Raw genomic sequence first — 16,512 nt, 5'->3', positions numbered from 1 at the left:
GTGACTAGTTCTCCAATGGACGTAAAGAAAAGAATAATCGTCATATGTCATTTGAATTCGATGACATAATAGGGCATAACCAAGCTTCGTGCTTAAAATGGCTATGACTCTTAAACCACTATTTCCTATATTTCAAAGATTTGTTCGGCCTGCATTTATTGGTAGTTGCTATCGGTCGGAAAGCAGTAGTGCTCCGAAAGATGGGTATATATATGTTAACGATCAAGAGCTGTCTATGGATATGAAGGACATAACAGGTGGCAATAAATTAATAAACCAAAGCCCTCCAGTCTGACTTCCCACTGTTTTGTAGATCGGGCAGCCCAGACGATATTTCTCACGGAAATTCTTCGGGGGCTTGGGGTAGCGATGGGTCATATTTTCAAAGAACCGGCCACCATCAACTATCCATTCGAGAAGGGACCCCTTAGTCCTAGATTTAGGGGAGAACACGCTCTCCGAAGATATCCTTCAGGCGAAGAAAGATGTATCGCTTGCAAGTTATGCGAGGCGATCTGCCCCGCTCAGGTATACAACTTTGTCCCCTGATGACTAATACATAATTCTTGTTTTTTGTGGTGTATAGGCGATTACGATTGAAGCTGAGGAAAGAGCCGACGGTTCTCGCAGAACTACACGGTACGATATCGATATGACCAAGTGCATCTATTGCGGGTTCTGCCAAGAGGCCTGTCCCGTCGACGCTATCGTCGAGGGACCCAACTTTGAGTTCTCCACTGAAACGCATGAAGAACTGTTGTATAATAAAGAGAAGTTGTTGAATAACGGAGATAAGTGGGAATCGGAAATAGCAGCTAATATTCACGCCGATCATCTGTATCGTTGATGTGTTTAGTGTTTAAATTAGTAATTACAATAAAAATTCTATTTAATATTTGTGTTATTTGGAGTTAATATTAGAAACAGGCAGGATATGTAGTTTTTAATTTCCCAAGGAATGGTATCACCGTGACCTAGAGTTCATCCGTGCCTATGGTATTGAGGATTATTAGAAATTCCAAAATCCATTTTGAATGATCTAGAACTACTGGCATGGAATTTACGGAGTACCACACGAAATGGAATTAAATCCGGTACTGATATTACTTGTAATCATTTTGTTTAGATATTGATTTTACGATAATTGACATTATCGTAGACGTTGAGAAACCGCTATCGTAATGAAGAGAAAATTTATTATATAACTATTTTTTAAATCAATATCAACATAAACAACGCAAAACGTGTAAGACGCATATGTATATTTTTTTAAGCTACCATATAAAATTTTTGTACGTACGACGCAATAAGCAACTCCTTGTGAGCCGGATGTTTTCTTAAAAGCACAGTTCTCGCCTCTCACCCTGTCAGAATATCGACTCGTCTTTTATAATAAACATAATTTTGGGGTGCAGTAACATTTTAAGAAATATCTTTCCGGCATTTCTCGGTTAACCGAGTGTGTTGGGCTATCGTTTGCATTCCGTGAAATTGCGAAGACTTAAAGGTGAGTGTTCTCACTAGTACAGTGTTTGAATTTCATGATTGTTTCGGTTTGTTTGTCAAAATACCAAAGTACCAAATGATTTATTGGTCGGTTTCATTTTTAATTTATAGAATATGACCAAGGAATTTGGTTAAATATTAGTATGTGAACTATTTTAAACGTTACTTTGTTGATTGAAAGTCGGGGCTACTGTCGAGTGTCTCTGCAATTCAGAATATTATGGCCTGACTTGTTTATTGCACTGTCGCGTGTTGCTGTCTTTCAGTGCCGGTGTGGTTATTTGCGACAGGATACTTCGCGTGTCTCTGCCCTTAGTATCCATTGCACGATCGGAATAATCAGCACTAGTGTGTTAGAATATTTATAGTATTACGTCATATCCGACAAGACCCCCGTAACAAATAGTTCTTTTGCCGACTGTTAAATGTATCGGCGTCTCAGGCAAAAAAGACAGAGAGGGCAAGTTGCGGTGAGGAGATATAATTAGGGTCTTATAATGCGATGGTTTTTGGGTTTACGATAAGTTTAGTTAAGACGTAATTGTCGAACCGAGAGGATTAAATTCGATTCAGCTTCATTAGGTTGTTTTGATTTGATTATCCTTACAAGTGATTGAAATAGGTGGTAGTACTGCCCGTAGTACCAACTTAAACTCAGTCCCGATTTTATTTATTATATCTGTTGTGTTTTCGGGTGATTTTAAGTAATGTTAAGTTTGTTTTAGGAATCTTAATAATCTTTAGTACTCAGGTTATTTTTTTTAGTTTCAGATGCGAACCGCGTGACCTCGCTGACGGACTGATCGCCATTCGTTTAGACCCGAAAACTCAATAATTATTCATTAAAAGAAATAAATGTATTATACATTTTCCAATTAAAACTTTATTGTTCTGGTTAACCCCTCTTGCACATGAAACAACGCAACCATTCCAAATTTAACCTCTTAAGTAGCTTGACATTTCGTATCTCATAGGTATCAATGAATTGTAATTTAAGCAATACAAATGCTCCAGTGAATTTTTTTGTTTCACGATCAATGGAATTGTTAATGAAAACGTTCAAATTTCGCTTTAAACACTTTATTTTTCACAAAACAAATACAAAATTAAAACACGAGAAATAAGCAACAAAATTCGGCAACTCTACGATTAAATTATTGCATAGAAAACAAGTACAGTCGGCGAGTACTATTCTCTGATTCTCATTAGCAATGATGGTCATAGTTGGCAAAGATTCTTTCCAGGTAAGAAAGGTTTCTCCAAATTTCACAAAACATGGATTATTAAATCTGATTGTTAACTTAGCAATTACATTTTTGTGCTTATTTTCCTTACTAGTTGACAGTAATTTTGTGAAAACTAAAAATGGTTTTGTAACTTCTAAGACACGAATTTGACAGTTGCCATTTTGAAAATTTCAAAACCAGTGGCGAAAATAAGCGCAAAGATATGATTGCTAAGTTAAGAATCAGATTTAACAATGCATTGTTCTGTGGTACTTGAGATGGTGAAAGTTGGAGAAACAGAATACAAATTCTTTAATTTTTCAAAGAAACTTCTGGAACCTTCGGCACTGCACTAACACACAATAACGCGTTTTACCACAAACCGAAACTCAATATTACGTACTCGACGCGCGTTTCGCCAACCAAGTTGGCATCTCTAGGAGAAGATTAAAAATAAACTTAATATAACAAATGTTCTCTATATATACACATCGGGAAGTGGGAGAGGGGATTAGGCACTGTTCACGCAACCAATCAGCGCGTATAATGGGCTAAATCGGATTGGAGTTCTGTCCTTGTTCAGTGCCTTATTCCCTCTTAAGCTTTCGTAGGCATCTGCCTACGAAAGCTTAGAAATTGTTAAGAGAGGGAATAAGGCACTGAACAAGGACATTCAATCCCATTTAGCCCATTATACGCGCTGATTGGTTGCGTGAACAGTGCGTAATTCCCCCTCCCACTTCCCGATGCTTATATATATATATATATATATATATATATATATATATATATATATATATATATATATATATATATATATATATATATATATATATATATATATATATATATATATATAGAGCCTTTGTTCTATTAAGTTTAGTTTTAATCTTTTCCTGAAGATGCCAACTTGGTTGGCGAAACGCGCGTCAAGTACGTAAAATTGAGTTTCGGTTTGTGGTAAAACGCGTTATTGTGTGTTACTGCTGTAACACTTTTTACAAAACTTCTGGATTCCTCCTGCGTCGAACTTGCTGACGTTTCGCCAATCATCCTGTTGACTCCAGTTTCAGTCAAGCTCTGAAGAAGCCAACAGGATGATTGGCGAAACGTCAGCAAGTTCGACGCAGGAGGAATCCAGAAGGCTTGTAAAAAGTACAAATTCTTTAAGTTAGCAATAACCACGATTGCTAACTGGAGACAGAATAGGTATGAATATCTCGTTAACGCAAGCTGATGGCGAATCCGCCCCTAATTAAGAGACCTATATAGCAATATAATATCTTCATTAAGTTATTACAGTCTTCAGAATATTACAAAAAAAAACTACTTAGCTAATTATAAAAAATATAAAATGCTCCGCACGCAGCTGTCGCTTACGAAACTCCGGAAAACGCTTATCTTGACTAGATCGATATATAATATATTCATACAAAAAATACGTCACCAATTCGTGTGGCTGTATAAAACAACACTCAAAAACGAATCCGAAATTTAGGAATCTTTGGTCGGGCGTGAAATGGGACAACCGTTTTGATCACCGGGCGGTTATCACAGGCAAAATAACATCGAAACGCGTTTCGAACGTTCGCTCAAGCCTCGAAGTGCTTGTAGACCGCGGTCACATAGGACATCACCTGTTGCCAGTCCGGTCGCTCCAGCTGGACCATATCGTTGATGTCCTGAAAAGTGCAACGGTTCGTTTTGTTCTATGGGGATGTCAAAGTCAAGAGGGTCGTTAAGGAAATGTGGCTCAGACCATTTTTTGTTGAAAGATTTTACTGACATTGAACCAAGAAATAAAAAAAAGTATTGATATGGACAAGGAAATTCACGAGCTGAGTGTTGATGGACCCAAGAAATACAACAGATTTCAGAGGTCCGCGTGAGATTGATACAATCCAGAAGACTGAAAACATAATCAAAGACTTCTTACCAAGTTGTTGAAGTTGACCGTCTAATTGGGGTTCCAAAAATCGAGAAAATAGTTTAACGTTTAACGACATGTGTTGGACTACAATGTCAGTGAATGTATTTGTATGCAATCCGTCATTTTCTAATTTTTTGATAAGCTATTCTGTCAATGTTGTTCCAGGGGTTGTAAAAAAATTACGTGCACTCAGCAGGATCTGTTGAGTGCTTTCAAGAAGTCTAAACAAGGGGACAGTGTCTAAAAAGGCAGTTGAAAGGCATTCCACAAAGTCAGTCATGGTCATGGGCTTATATGCTTAGGTTCTTCGGGGGGACCTTAAGTCAGTTTGTGGTGCCGAGAAGAAATGCTCTGGATCTAAATGTTGTAAAGTGTTTTGGTATTACTTTTTCACGCTATTTTGGTCTAAGCGCAAAATGCTTTTTTTTTTGGCTTACGCGTTAAAGTTGAATCGAAAGTAAGTCTATTTAGACAAATGGTGAGACGGTCGTTTAATTTATTTTGGGCGAAGTCAACACTATTTTTGGAGTTAATTATGTTGCAAGTATAAATACAGAACCAAAGCGGTCCCAGGTTTGAACCTTGAGGCACGCCAAACGTATGCGTCTCCACAAACCAAAGTCGATTATCATTGTGATTGCGATAGCTACTCAATGACGCAACTGAGGCAAAATATTATGCGTTCTTTCATTTCAAAATTTAAAATCTTTTCAGTTGGTAAAATATTGGAAATTTTCCATGAATTAGGAAAGATACTGTCGCCTCGAATACAAGAATTTATTATATTTGATATTCAGCAGGTGTTCTTTGGCAAGAAAATGTAGAGGAATTAAATTTTGATAATGAAAATACATAATCACCAAGGTCGTTGGTATTCCGACGGTTTCGGCCGCGGCAAACGCCAGCGAAAAATTCCTGCGTTTCTCCTGCGGCGTGAGGGAATCGTAGGGAATCCTGTCGGGCAGGTAGGTGTGCAGGAGGGCGCAGAGGGCGAGGCCGTCGTTCCAGCTGCTGCTGAAGTTCGTTATGTCGATGTTCCGGTAGCCGACGGTTTTGTTCTGGCACCACTTCAACAGGGCGTTCCGTTTCGAGCCCCCGTTTTTCACCAGTCCGTTCAGCGGGTCCTTCCTTTCGCCTGCGATGAGAGAAAATTGAGCATATTCGACGGTGTTTCTACGCTAGCTACGGGGCCGTACTTAGATCAGAGTAACTGTTCCGTCTGGAAAACTCGATGCTCTTTTGCAGAATGCTTTCCCGGTACGTGGCGTCGTCCTGTTTCGTTTTGATCAAGTCCTGGTTAGACAACTGATCTGGAAACGTGAAATATTTTCCTCTAAAAACGCTCGACCGGTCTTTTTTCGTTGTTGCGGTTACTTTAAAACCGTGTAAGAGCTTCTTTGTATCTTTTCCCGGCTGGAAAATCCGGAAATTTTCTACAAAATCAATTACCAGATATAACATTCTTCCCCCAATGCCTGTTGATCTTGTTGGCCTGTTGCTCCTTGAGAGGCGTCTTCGTCTGACTCGGATTACTTCCCGAGATATCCGGCCAATCGGAGGGCGTCCTCAGCGGGCTGCCAGGCGAGGGCGTCGGCATTTTAACATCTGAAGTCAACGAGTTGATCGACGACGCGGAACTGCTGGGACTTACGCTCGTAAACGCTGAAAACGAAACCGCGGAAAACGTCCTAGCTTAATAATAAAAAATTGCTAAGAAAGCCGGACATCTCACATAAATCGAAACTGTTCAACCGCAACGTTTACCGTTCGTTAACAAATATAGAAAACATTTTAAAAAAACAGAGCTATGATGCAAAAAAAAAACTTCAAACGGACGTTCTCAAAATTTCAAGAAATCTACAACAAAATTAAGTGGCAATCGAAAGCAAACATCGAGGTTGAATCAAAACGGAAGTAAAATGAAAACAGGATTGGTAACAAAACGAATGGAAAATTCAATGATTGCAGAACCTGCAATGTCCAGAAGCGAGGAAGGAAAAATAAATCGGTCTGATGAAGAAGAAGAAGCACTAAAACCAAACATAGAATTGCAAGAAGTAGCTGAAGCTGAAGAAGGTACGCTACAGGTAAACCGTCGGGTCATGGTCAAGTAACGGGAGAACTCCTGAAAAATCTAGGTAACCAAAATTGCTAACAGAACTATTTGACAAAGTTATAAGGGAAAGCAGACTTCCGGAAGATTTCAAAAACGGAGCGTGGTATTATGACACTGTTTAAAATTGAACCGCACCGGGACCAATTACAAAATGGGTTTGGAAACGGCAGTATTCAAGACACTACTCTTAATACTTGATGATCAGTTACATTTTTGATTAATCATCAATTATACATTACGTCTTATTTATTTCTTGCTGGCACTGGCAAACTTTCGCAACTGCTAACAAAAGTCATAACGGAGATCTCCCTAGAGAATTTTAAGGCATTTTTCAGAAAGACAAAAGACAGTTGAGTGTCATAGGCATAAAAATTATGAACACAAAACTGTAAAGAAGGGCCTACAACACTACTCTAAGGCACTCCCTTGATTTTTTCTTCAGTCTTTTAAATAGGACGAATTTGCAAGACGCTTCACTGCTAGTAGTGACGATTTCAGACCAAGCCAGTCGTTACATCTGTAAGAGCACTTTCACAACTATAATCAATGGAATTTATAAAATAGCATCAGCATTATTAAGACAATGCTTTGTCATTTCTTAGTTGCTGTAATACATACAGGAGTTACTCAGTTTGCCCAAACTTTTTAATTAGACACGTTTAGTAAATATTTGCTGAAAAGTGAGATTTTCTCAACAATACTACTTGAATAAAGACCATTGGGCCATAGATCAATTGATACCTTCGAATACAATAAAAAATGATTAGTGCTCATCGGAAACAAATGCGACAGCGACGTTTGACGCAACCTACCAGTTTTCGTTAAAGGCTTCGCTTGGCTTTCGATCGATTCGATCAACGATTTAACCGATTGCCTGCTGTTTTGTCTACTCAAGGCCGGGTTCTTCCTTCGCAGGCTCAACTCTTCGCCGGGAAAACTGGTAGGCCTTATTGACACTTGCTCCTGCGTAGCTGCAAAGTAAAAATAAAAGAAACATGTCTTTACAACTTACTGCTTCTTCTTCACTTCACTGCCACATCTGAAGTCGATAGCTGCAAATTTGAGACACTTAATACATTTCTTAACACACTGTGGACTATCGGGAACACTCTGTACAATAAGTGAAAATCTTAAATATAAAAGTTTTAGCCGTAAACTGTAAAATAAATTGACAACTGAAACATAATTATATATATATATATATATATATATATATATATATATATATATATATATATATATATATATATATATATATATATATATATAAGTGAAAATCTTAAATATAAAAGTTTTAGCCGTAAACTGTAAAATAAATTGACAACTGAAACATAATTTATATATATATATATATATATATATATATATATATATATATATATATATATATATATATATATATATATATATATATATATATATATATATATATATGATGACACTATATTCCGGGATATCATCCGTTCGCTCGTTGTTCGCCCAGTGTTCGAAGTGTTTTCGGAGCGCGAGCATTGAAGATGCCAAGTGAGATTTTGGCGAAACGTCTGCAGGATTCCAGTCGGAGTTCAACGAGCGAACGGATGATATCCCGGAATATAGTGTCATCATATTTTTCCATCCGTGAATCAATACGTGAGAATATATATATATATATATATATATATATATATATATATATATATATATATATATATATATATATATATATATATATATATATTCTCACGTATTGATTCACGGATGGAAAATGTGATGACACTATATTCCGGGATATCATCCGTTCGCTCGTTGAACTCCGACTGGAATCCTGCAAATCCTGCATCCGACTGGAATCCTGCAGACGTTTCGCCAAAATGCCAAGTGAGATTTTGGCGAAACGTCTGCAGGATTCCAGTCGGATGCAGGATTTGCAGGATTCCAGTCGGAGTTCAACGAGCGAACGGATGATATCCCGGAATATAGTGTCATCATATATATATATATATATATATATATATATATATATATATATATATATATATATATATATATATATATATATATATATATATATATATATATATATATATATATGAATACATAATAAAAAATTACAGCAAATTTTAATTCCAGGGGAAACATAATTTTCAGGTTTTTTTTTGCGAATACCGGGCACACCCCTCACATTTTCCAAAATTATCAAGAATAAAAGTTTATAGTACTGAATCTCGCGGATCTTTTCGTCCAATATTTGTTTCGGAAGCGTAAACAGTTTTTAAGAAAATATCTTTTTTTCTAGGGCCTTGTGAACACGAATTTAAATTTTTTAAGAGTAAAAATTTTGAAAAATAATGCAAAATCAAATATTTGGAGAATTTGGTTGGAAGGGTCCCTTGGAGTTTGTTGGTTTTTGAGCAATCTACTATTTGTGAATTATGACGTCCTTTCTGCATTAAATCAGTTTTTGTTCTATGGTTACCACACTGACTGTGGAAAGAAAAACATTGTAAAAAGATATCGAAAATATCATTTTTAAACCCGTTTTAACAATTTAGCATCACTGATAATATTCTTTGCCTCTTCTTGAAAAGAGATTTGAAGCTTATTTTTTACTATATAAAAGTTATTTTTCAAAGTAGTTAAAATCCGTAAAATTATTTAGAAACCTTTGTGAAATGTTAAGGTTGTGTGAAATTTGATCATATTTGATAAATTTATGCACTCAAGTCCCATATTTGACAAAATTTTCTGGACTGAGCTGTTAATTAAAAAAATATATATTTCAAGCAAAACAAAGGTCGTTTGCAGTAGGTAGGTTTCGAAACTATGCTGCTATAGAGAATCCGATTTCTAGTCAGACGTCTTAACCGACAGGCCAAGACTAAATTTGTTTGAAAGTCGAACTATTTCTGGTGATGTGCCATGCATTTGAAATATAAGGGCATTATATTGTTATAAATGTATGCACACATTCCCCATATTTGACAAAAATTTCTTCGCTGAGCTGCTAATTAAAAAAATATATATTCAAAGCAAAACAATGGTCGTTTGCAGTAAGTAGGATTCGAACCTACGCTGCCATACAGAATTCGATTTCTAGTCAGACGTCTTAACCGACACGCAAAGAATAAATCTGTTAGAAAATCGAACTATTTCACATGACGTGCCATGCGTTTGAAATATACGGACATTACATTTTCAGAATTTTATGCACTCAATTCGCAAATTTGACATTTTCTGATATTAGGTTAGCTGTTGATCATTCGATAAAAGATAAAAATCTTTTGGCTCCGCCCTCCTCGAATAGTATATGCGCAGTAAAAGAGTAGAATGCGCTCTCTGAAGAAGTCAACAGTGTAAATAGTTAATAAGTTGATGAATTGCAGTTAGGCAATTCATCAACTTATGGTGCGGATGAATGTTCTCTAAAGTAAACAGACGCTTCCGTGAATACGCATTTATTAACAATATCGAATAAAATTTCATTTACATCGACGATACTTAATTTATTGACAGCGTTACCACGTCTCCTCGTCGGCGATCTGCGATAACGCGCCCTCCTCAATTTTCGTGGCACGTCCGATAGATCTTTTCGAAGACCTCCTGGAGATGCCCTCCTCTTTGTTAGCTTCCGCGAGGGCCTCGAATAACTTCTTCGCTTGGGAAAAGCTGCTCCGGCTCCCAGCTTCCAACGACACGTGTTCCTGTTCGTCCAGCTCGGACAACATGGCGGCGCGGTTTAACACGTGGTAGGTCCTCTCCCGTTCCAACGTGCTGCTAGTACTCACTAAATCGTTGGTGAAATACGGGTGGGTTTCGTCGTCTAAAGGGACGAAGTTTACAATCTTCGGCCCGTCATCCGTCTCTTCGTTCCCGTCGTCCTCCGAGCGGGCGAGCACCAGCACGTTCTCCTTCGGACTCTTTCTGCCTTTTAGGTCCTCGAACCTTTTTTGCTCCCTGCTCTTGAATAACTCCAAATACGAGTCGCAACCGGATTCGGATTCTTCCATTTTGAATAGGTTGATGTCGGACAGGTTGGCCGAACTGCTCGCCCGCGGAACTTCCTCGATTTCGTCGTTACTGCGCGTAATGTCGATTCGCTCGATTTTGCTGCGCACCGCGACGGACTCGGCCGACCGCGTGACGCCCGATGAACTGGACGCTTCGTCGGACGAGATGTCTTTGACGTCGTCTTTGACGAAAACGACCGAGGCGCGAAAGATTTGACCCTTTTCCGTCGTCGTTTCCGCGTTTTCTCGGACCTCGTCACTGAAATTTCGATCGGCGTCCGTCATTTTGACAACGCTGACGGTTTCGTGCCAAATGTTGACGTTTTTCGGTAAAATTTCGCGATCGTTACGTTTCGATTGGAACGAGCGCCTAGGCGGCGGCAACGGCCGTTTTCCCGTTTTATCCCGACTCGTCCGAATTCCGCCCGCTGATTTCTCGGAAAAAGGCATCGCGTTCGCGTATACCGGCTCGTAGTTTAAACCGTCATCTAAACTTTTGGTTTCGAACTTCTCCCTATGCGTCGGTCTTGGTATTAGAGATCTAGGCAAAACTTTCGCGACTACGGGTTCTTCCGATGCCGGAACGTGGACGTTAGCTTCAGGCTGTGGCGGTAAATTCACTTTATTCCCTATTAACGGACTCTTGGTATCATCGATATCACTTCGAATCTCGTTTATATCCTGAGAACGAAGAGACTTTTCCTCATCTTTTCCTCTGCCATCGGAGTGATCTTTACCTTCCCTGGCGCTTCGCATTGAAGAATCGTTAGTTTCGTCAACCGTAACTGCTTCAATTGATGACGACGATGGTGCACTAGGACAATCGGCGCAATCGGTTAAAGCGATATCTTTCACGCAACTCGCATTACTGCTACTACTGTACTCGACAGAATTCCTGCTGCTGGGGTATCTCTTTGAAATTTCATCGATCAACAACAAATCTTCCTCGTTAAAGTCTGACAATGGCCTGGAATATCGGTCTTCTTGGACGGACCTTATTAGCGCCAATTCCTCGTCCGTGAGGTGCATCAATTTGTCATCCTTCGCTGTTTCAGCCGCGACCGCTACCGATACGTTAGAGTACCCTTCGTCCTTTTCCTGAATATATTTTTGGCTCATTTCTCTTGTCTTCAATTCTATATCTTTGATGTTATCGGGATCGTAAGTCCCTGTTGTTTTGACAATAAGCGACGCTCTCGTGTGCAAGTACTTTTCTAATATTTCTTCCATTTCGCGATCGATTTGCGATATCCCGGGGCGCTTAAAATCGCCGTCTAATTTCTCATCGTCCGTTTGCCGCACTTCTGACTCACCTGACGGGAATTTCTTCTTAATCTCCGTTACGACGTTTTTGTAAACGAATCTAAGGTCCAAAGGCGACACCACGCCGTATTGATTTTCTTTTTCAATGTCTTCGTAAGTATACGCAATATCTACAGGAGTATTGATGTTTTCCGCAATTGAATGCGCACTTTCATCATGCATCAATGCGCCGACATCATGTTCGACACTTGCTTCCATAAATTGAACGGTATTCTCAGATTTTACTAGCTCATTCATTGCATCGTTATTATCATCATTCTGTTGAGCTACGACGAATGTAGAACCATCCACGTCCACTTCAGAGAATCTTTCATTCGAACGAGGTTGAAAATTAGATGTTGCAAGCTGGAACGAATTCGAAGCTTCTAAACTTCTCAACGCAGAAAGTGTTTTATTTGGCGGGTCAGAAGCGTCAGAATAAATTTCGTCGCGTGACTGCTTCGAGATGATCGAAATGCTATTATGGTGACCGTCGAGCGAACTCAAAATATTCGATTTCAATACGTCTTCGTTATGACTTTCGGACACTATTGGAAAGTTACCCAGGCTCTGAGGCTTTACACGGAAACTTTCTTCGTCTCGAACATTTAATTTTTTGTTATACGTCTCGTTATGCAATAGATCTTCCTTGCAAGACGTTTCAGCGGTGCTCTTTGCCAAATTGTTTTCATCTTCTACATAAAATGAAACGTCGGATTCATGGATGGAATAATTCGGAACGAAAGAAAACGTTATATCCTCGTAGGACTTGGTAGTTGGGGTTTTCCTTCTATCGGTCGGTTCCGGACTTTGTGTACCGATTGTGCCAGATTTGCCGTTCTCCACGTCGTTTTCGTCAAGATTCAAAGGCGACCCCAATGCAGCAGGAATATTGGTCGGAGTTGCTTGAGGAAACTTGATATTTTCCGCGACTGAAAGCTGAACTTCATCATACAAAGTCTTATGTCGCGATCCAAACGAATTTCCGATTCCACCGTTATCGCGTTCGACACTTCCCTCCATAAACCCAACAGCATTCTCAGGTTTTACTAGCTCGTTCATCGTTTCATCATCCTGTTTGGAGAAATTTTCCTTCGAATGACGTTGTAAATTAGATGTTGCAAGCTGAAGCGTATACGAAGCTTCTAAACTTCTGAACGGAGGAAGTGTTTCATTTGTCTGCTCAGAAGCCTCGGACGAGTCACAATAAATTTCGTTGCGGGACTGCCCGGAGATCATTGAAATATTATTTTGCTGACCGTCGAGCGAATTCAACATATTCGATTCCGTTACGTCTCTTTTACCATTTCCAGAAGTTATTGTAAGGTTGGCAAGGCTCTGAGGCTCTGCGCAGAAACGTTCCCCGTCTCGGATCCTGACTTTTTTGTTTAAGGTCTCGTTATACAATAGATCTTCGTTGCAAGACGTTTCAGCGTGTCTCTTCGCCAAGTTATTTTCATCTTCTACGTAAAATGAAATGTTGGATTCACGGATGAAGTCATTCGGAACGATCCGTGTTCGTTCCCCGTTGTTCTCCACTTCATTTTTGTAAACGGATGCGAGGTCCAAGCCACGTTGATCTCCCTTTTGCAATGCAATATCTGCAGCAGAAGTATTAGTCGACGTTGCTTGATACAAAGTCCAGTGTCGCGATCCAAACGAATTTCCGATTCCTCCGTCATCGCGTTCGACATTTTCCTCCATAAATCCAACCGAATTCTTTAATTTTACCAGTTCATTCGCTGCATCTAGGAACCCTGCCTCTCCGGAACCTAATACCAATCGAAATTCATCCTGATCTTTCGGAGGAGGTCTAATATCACCGTCGGTATCAGGCTGCGATTGTAAATTAGGTACGTCGGAAGCATCCTCGAGCAAAAACTTTTGCGTATCCGACTGAACACTATCCAGAGTAACATTTTGGTACGGTATTTCTTCCGTGGAAATGGCGTACGATGGTTGCAAAGCTCTCTTTCTCTGCTCTTCGTCGCGGATCGTTTTCAGCATCACCTTCAAATCTTTTTGGTACTTTTCCCGCGTCTCCAAAATCCTCGGATCTTTCTCTTCCTCGTCCGATCCGGCTATAGTTATTTTGGAACCCACTTTTTTGTTTAAAGTTTCGTTATACAACAGATCCTCGTCGCACGGAATTTTATTCGGAACGAAAGAAAACGAAATGTCTTCGCAGGACTTGCTGGCGGACGTCGTTTTCCTTCCGTCGATCCTTTGCGCGTGTTTCGCGTCCGTGCTGTGCCTTCGAACCTTATCGCTCGCCGCCGGTATTCTAGGGTCCATCATGATCGCCTTCAATTTCCGGTTCTTCTCGACCGATTCCCTCGTCGGTTCGCTGATTTCCACATTGGTCACCCGCTTCTTTTTCAGGGTGGTTTTCCGCTCGGCGTCGTTCAACGCGGTCTTCAGTTTCAGCGCGAATTTTTGCTCCTCGCTCATTTCGGAAGCGTCCTTCGGGATCGTCGCGATTATCTCGTCCAAATTTTCAAAGTTTATGTCGATTTTCGGTTTCGGCAGCGTGCCGGTCGAGCCTCTCGCATTGGACACCGAATCGTAGGGCTGCACGTCCGCCGGGTCGGCCAAATTTTCCGTCTCCGCGCTTCTGAAAAGCGCGTTTTCTTCAAACAACTTCAAATCGTCCAAGCTTCTGCTCTTGTGAAAATGCTGCTCCGTTTTTGAGACCGTCTCTTCGCTTTTTAACCTGGGTCGTCTCGGTTTACCATCGATTTCGCTGTCGGTGGCTACGATTCGAGAATCCTCCAACGCGCTCACCCTCGGGGTCTGCTCGATGCTTCTGACCCTGGGATTTCTGACGATCACGCCCAGCGTGGGGTCGCGCACCACCGAATCGAGCAGCGGCTTGCTTATGGCCAGCTGTTCTTTGGGTTTCTTCGCGACGGGCTTGTTCCTGAGGGAATCGTCCTCGTACAAAGCTTTGAGTCGCTTCACCGCTCGATCTTCCTTCGATAAACGCTCGTCGGGCACGGCGCTATCGATATTCGCGTACCAATCGTCCAGAGATTTGAGCAACATCTCTTCCTCGACGGACATGAACCTGCGACCGATCGGATTCGGTTTCTTTTCGCGCCTTTTCGCGAACCGCGAAAACAGACTTTCCGATTCGACGCTCTCTTTACTCTTCCGAGCCTTGACGCCCGCGGAATTTACTTTGCCGCGCCTTTCCCTGCCCGATACGGAAAAAAGTTTGTCCATCGTGTCCGGCGGACGAGGAAATTCCGAGTTTTTGGCGTACGACAGCAACTGAGGCGTCAGTATGCATTCAGTTTGGCACGCGGTCGTCGTATACGCACCTATTTGACGGAAGAAAATACACAGTATTGTAATATCGGAACGGTTCGACACCAATTTGACACTGAACTTCGCACACAAGCGTTTCGCAACGAATTTTAGTTGACGCAGACGAATTTACGGTTAGTCGTATCTCCGTTATTTTTATACATGCCTTCTAAAATTGTTTTCGGTTACGGTTCACGCCTGTTCCACACGGAACACCCCGTATATTATTACTAGTTGACCGATTTAAAATTTTCAATTTCGCGAATTGTCGCGAATTGAAAGCTGCCTCGGGTGTTGCGTATTGTGTAAATTTTTTAGTTGCTTTATATTATTTTCAAGAAGAATATTGCCTGTTGCCTTCTTCAGGGTTTAATCGGAACTGCTTTGAATTCTCACCTGTACCGGCTTATACACGATTGAGGGGGACGGGGTTCAAGGAGGGGCGCGAACATTGCCATTGGCGATTAAGATTGTCGGATATTAGTATAGACAGAAACAGACATTAGGCGCTCTAGTTGTCAATCTAAATCACTGAACCCAGACTAAATATATTTTAAGGCAACCAGAGATAATTAACAAGACAGCAGCAGCAGTACTAATGCATCGACCGTATAGAAGATATCGATGCCATATACTGAGCCTTCGAGGTCTTTTACCAAGATGATTTTTGGACTTTTGATGACTCTTTTTTTTTCAAAAATCCTCTTTTCGTAAGAAGCTAGTTTCTCTCAAAGGCAACTGAAAACTTTCACAACAGGCAAGTAGCTGAAGACAACCCGCATTCGGAATTCAAATACGTTTGGAGCACCTCAGTGTTTTATTTACGCTGTTAGAGTAAGATTCTTGGTTGCGAAAGAATATTCTGTACTTCCTTTTTCTATTTATCTTTTTTTTTTGTATTATAGCTTTTCTTATCGCTCCCATTCTCCGATGTATGTTCCCTGAGGTTCTCTTCTTTACTTCTTTTCTATTTTGGCTAAGTACTGTTGAATTTAATCTAATAATATATATTAATCACTTTATATAACAAACTACCCTGTACATTTTCGCATTTGTTTTGAAACGCCCTGAAAGTTTTTGAAAAACCGAATTCTACGGAAAAAAATCAATAACAATTCCTAACCCATAACTTTA

The 16,512-nt window shown here is 40.2% G+C and overlaps 2 protein-coding genes across 2 annotated transcripts in view; one reads left to right on the top strand and one right to left on the bottom strand.

Annotated features, from left to right (window-relative positions):
- The first annotated feature begins 42 nt into the window (after nt 1–42).
- LOC132706191 (NADH-ubiquinone oxidoreductase subunit 8) lies at nt 43–927 on the top strand. Its single transcript, XM_060677372.1, has 3 exons — nt 43–257; nt 314–528; nt 587–927. The coding sequence occupies exons 1-3, from the start codon at nt 98–100 to the stop codon at nt 845–847; spliced, it is 636 nt and encodes a 211-aa protein (XP_060533355.1). The 5' UTR covers nt 43–97; the 3' UTR covers nt 848–927.
- Nucleotides 928–8,896: 7,969 nt separating this feature from the next.
- Nucleotides 8,897–16,512, bottom strand: part of LOC132705865 (uncharacterized) — a 29,393-nt gene continuing 21,777 nt past the window's right edge. The window contains exon 16 of the mRNA XM_060676802.1: nt 8,897–15,392. Within this exon, the coding sequence (XP_060532785.1) occupies nt 10,276–15,392 (5,117 nt within the window). The 3' untranslated portion in view covers nt 8,897–10,275. The remainder of the gene's footprint in view (nt 15,393–16,512) is intronic.

This window comes from Cylas formicarius, unplaced genomic scaffold, assembly GCF_029955315.1.
Source record: "Cylas formicarius isolate icCylForm1 unplaced genomic scaffold, icCylForm1.1 PGA_scaffold_8__14_contigs__length_24414737, whole genome shotgun sequence".
Classification (NCBI taxonomy): Eukaryota; Metazoa; Arthropoda; class Insecta; order Coleoptera; family Brentidae; genus Cylas; species Cylas formicarius.
This window is presented reverse-complemented; position numbering and strand designations above follow the sequence as displayed.

Excerpts from the sequence above, each read along its gene's own strand:
- LOC132706191 (XM_060677372.1), top strand. The coding sequence starts at position 98 with ATGGCTATGACTCTTAAACCACTATTTCCTATATTTCAAAGATTTGTT. Across the intron at positions 258-313 it reads GGATATGAAGGACATAACAG|ATCGGGCAGCCCAGACGATA; the intron begins GTGGCAATAAAT and ends ACTGTTTTGTAG. Across the intron at positions 529-586 it reads AGGCGATCTGCCCCGCTCAG|GCGATTACGATTGAAGCTGA; the intron begins GTATACAACTTT and ends TGTGGTGTATAG.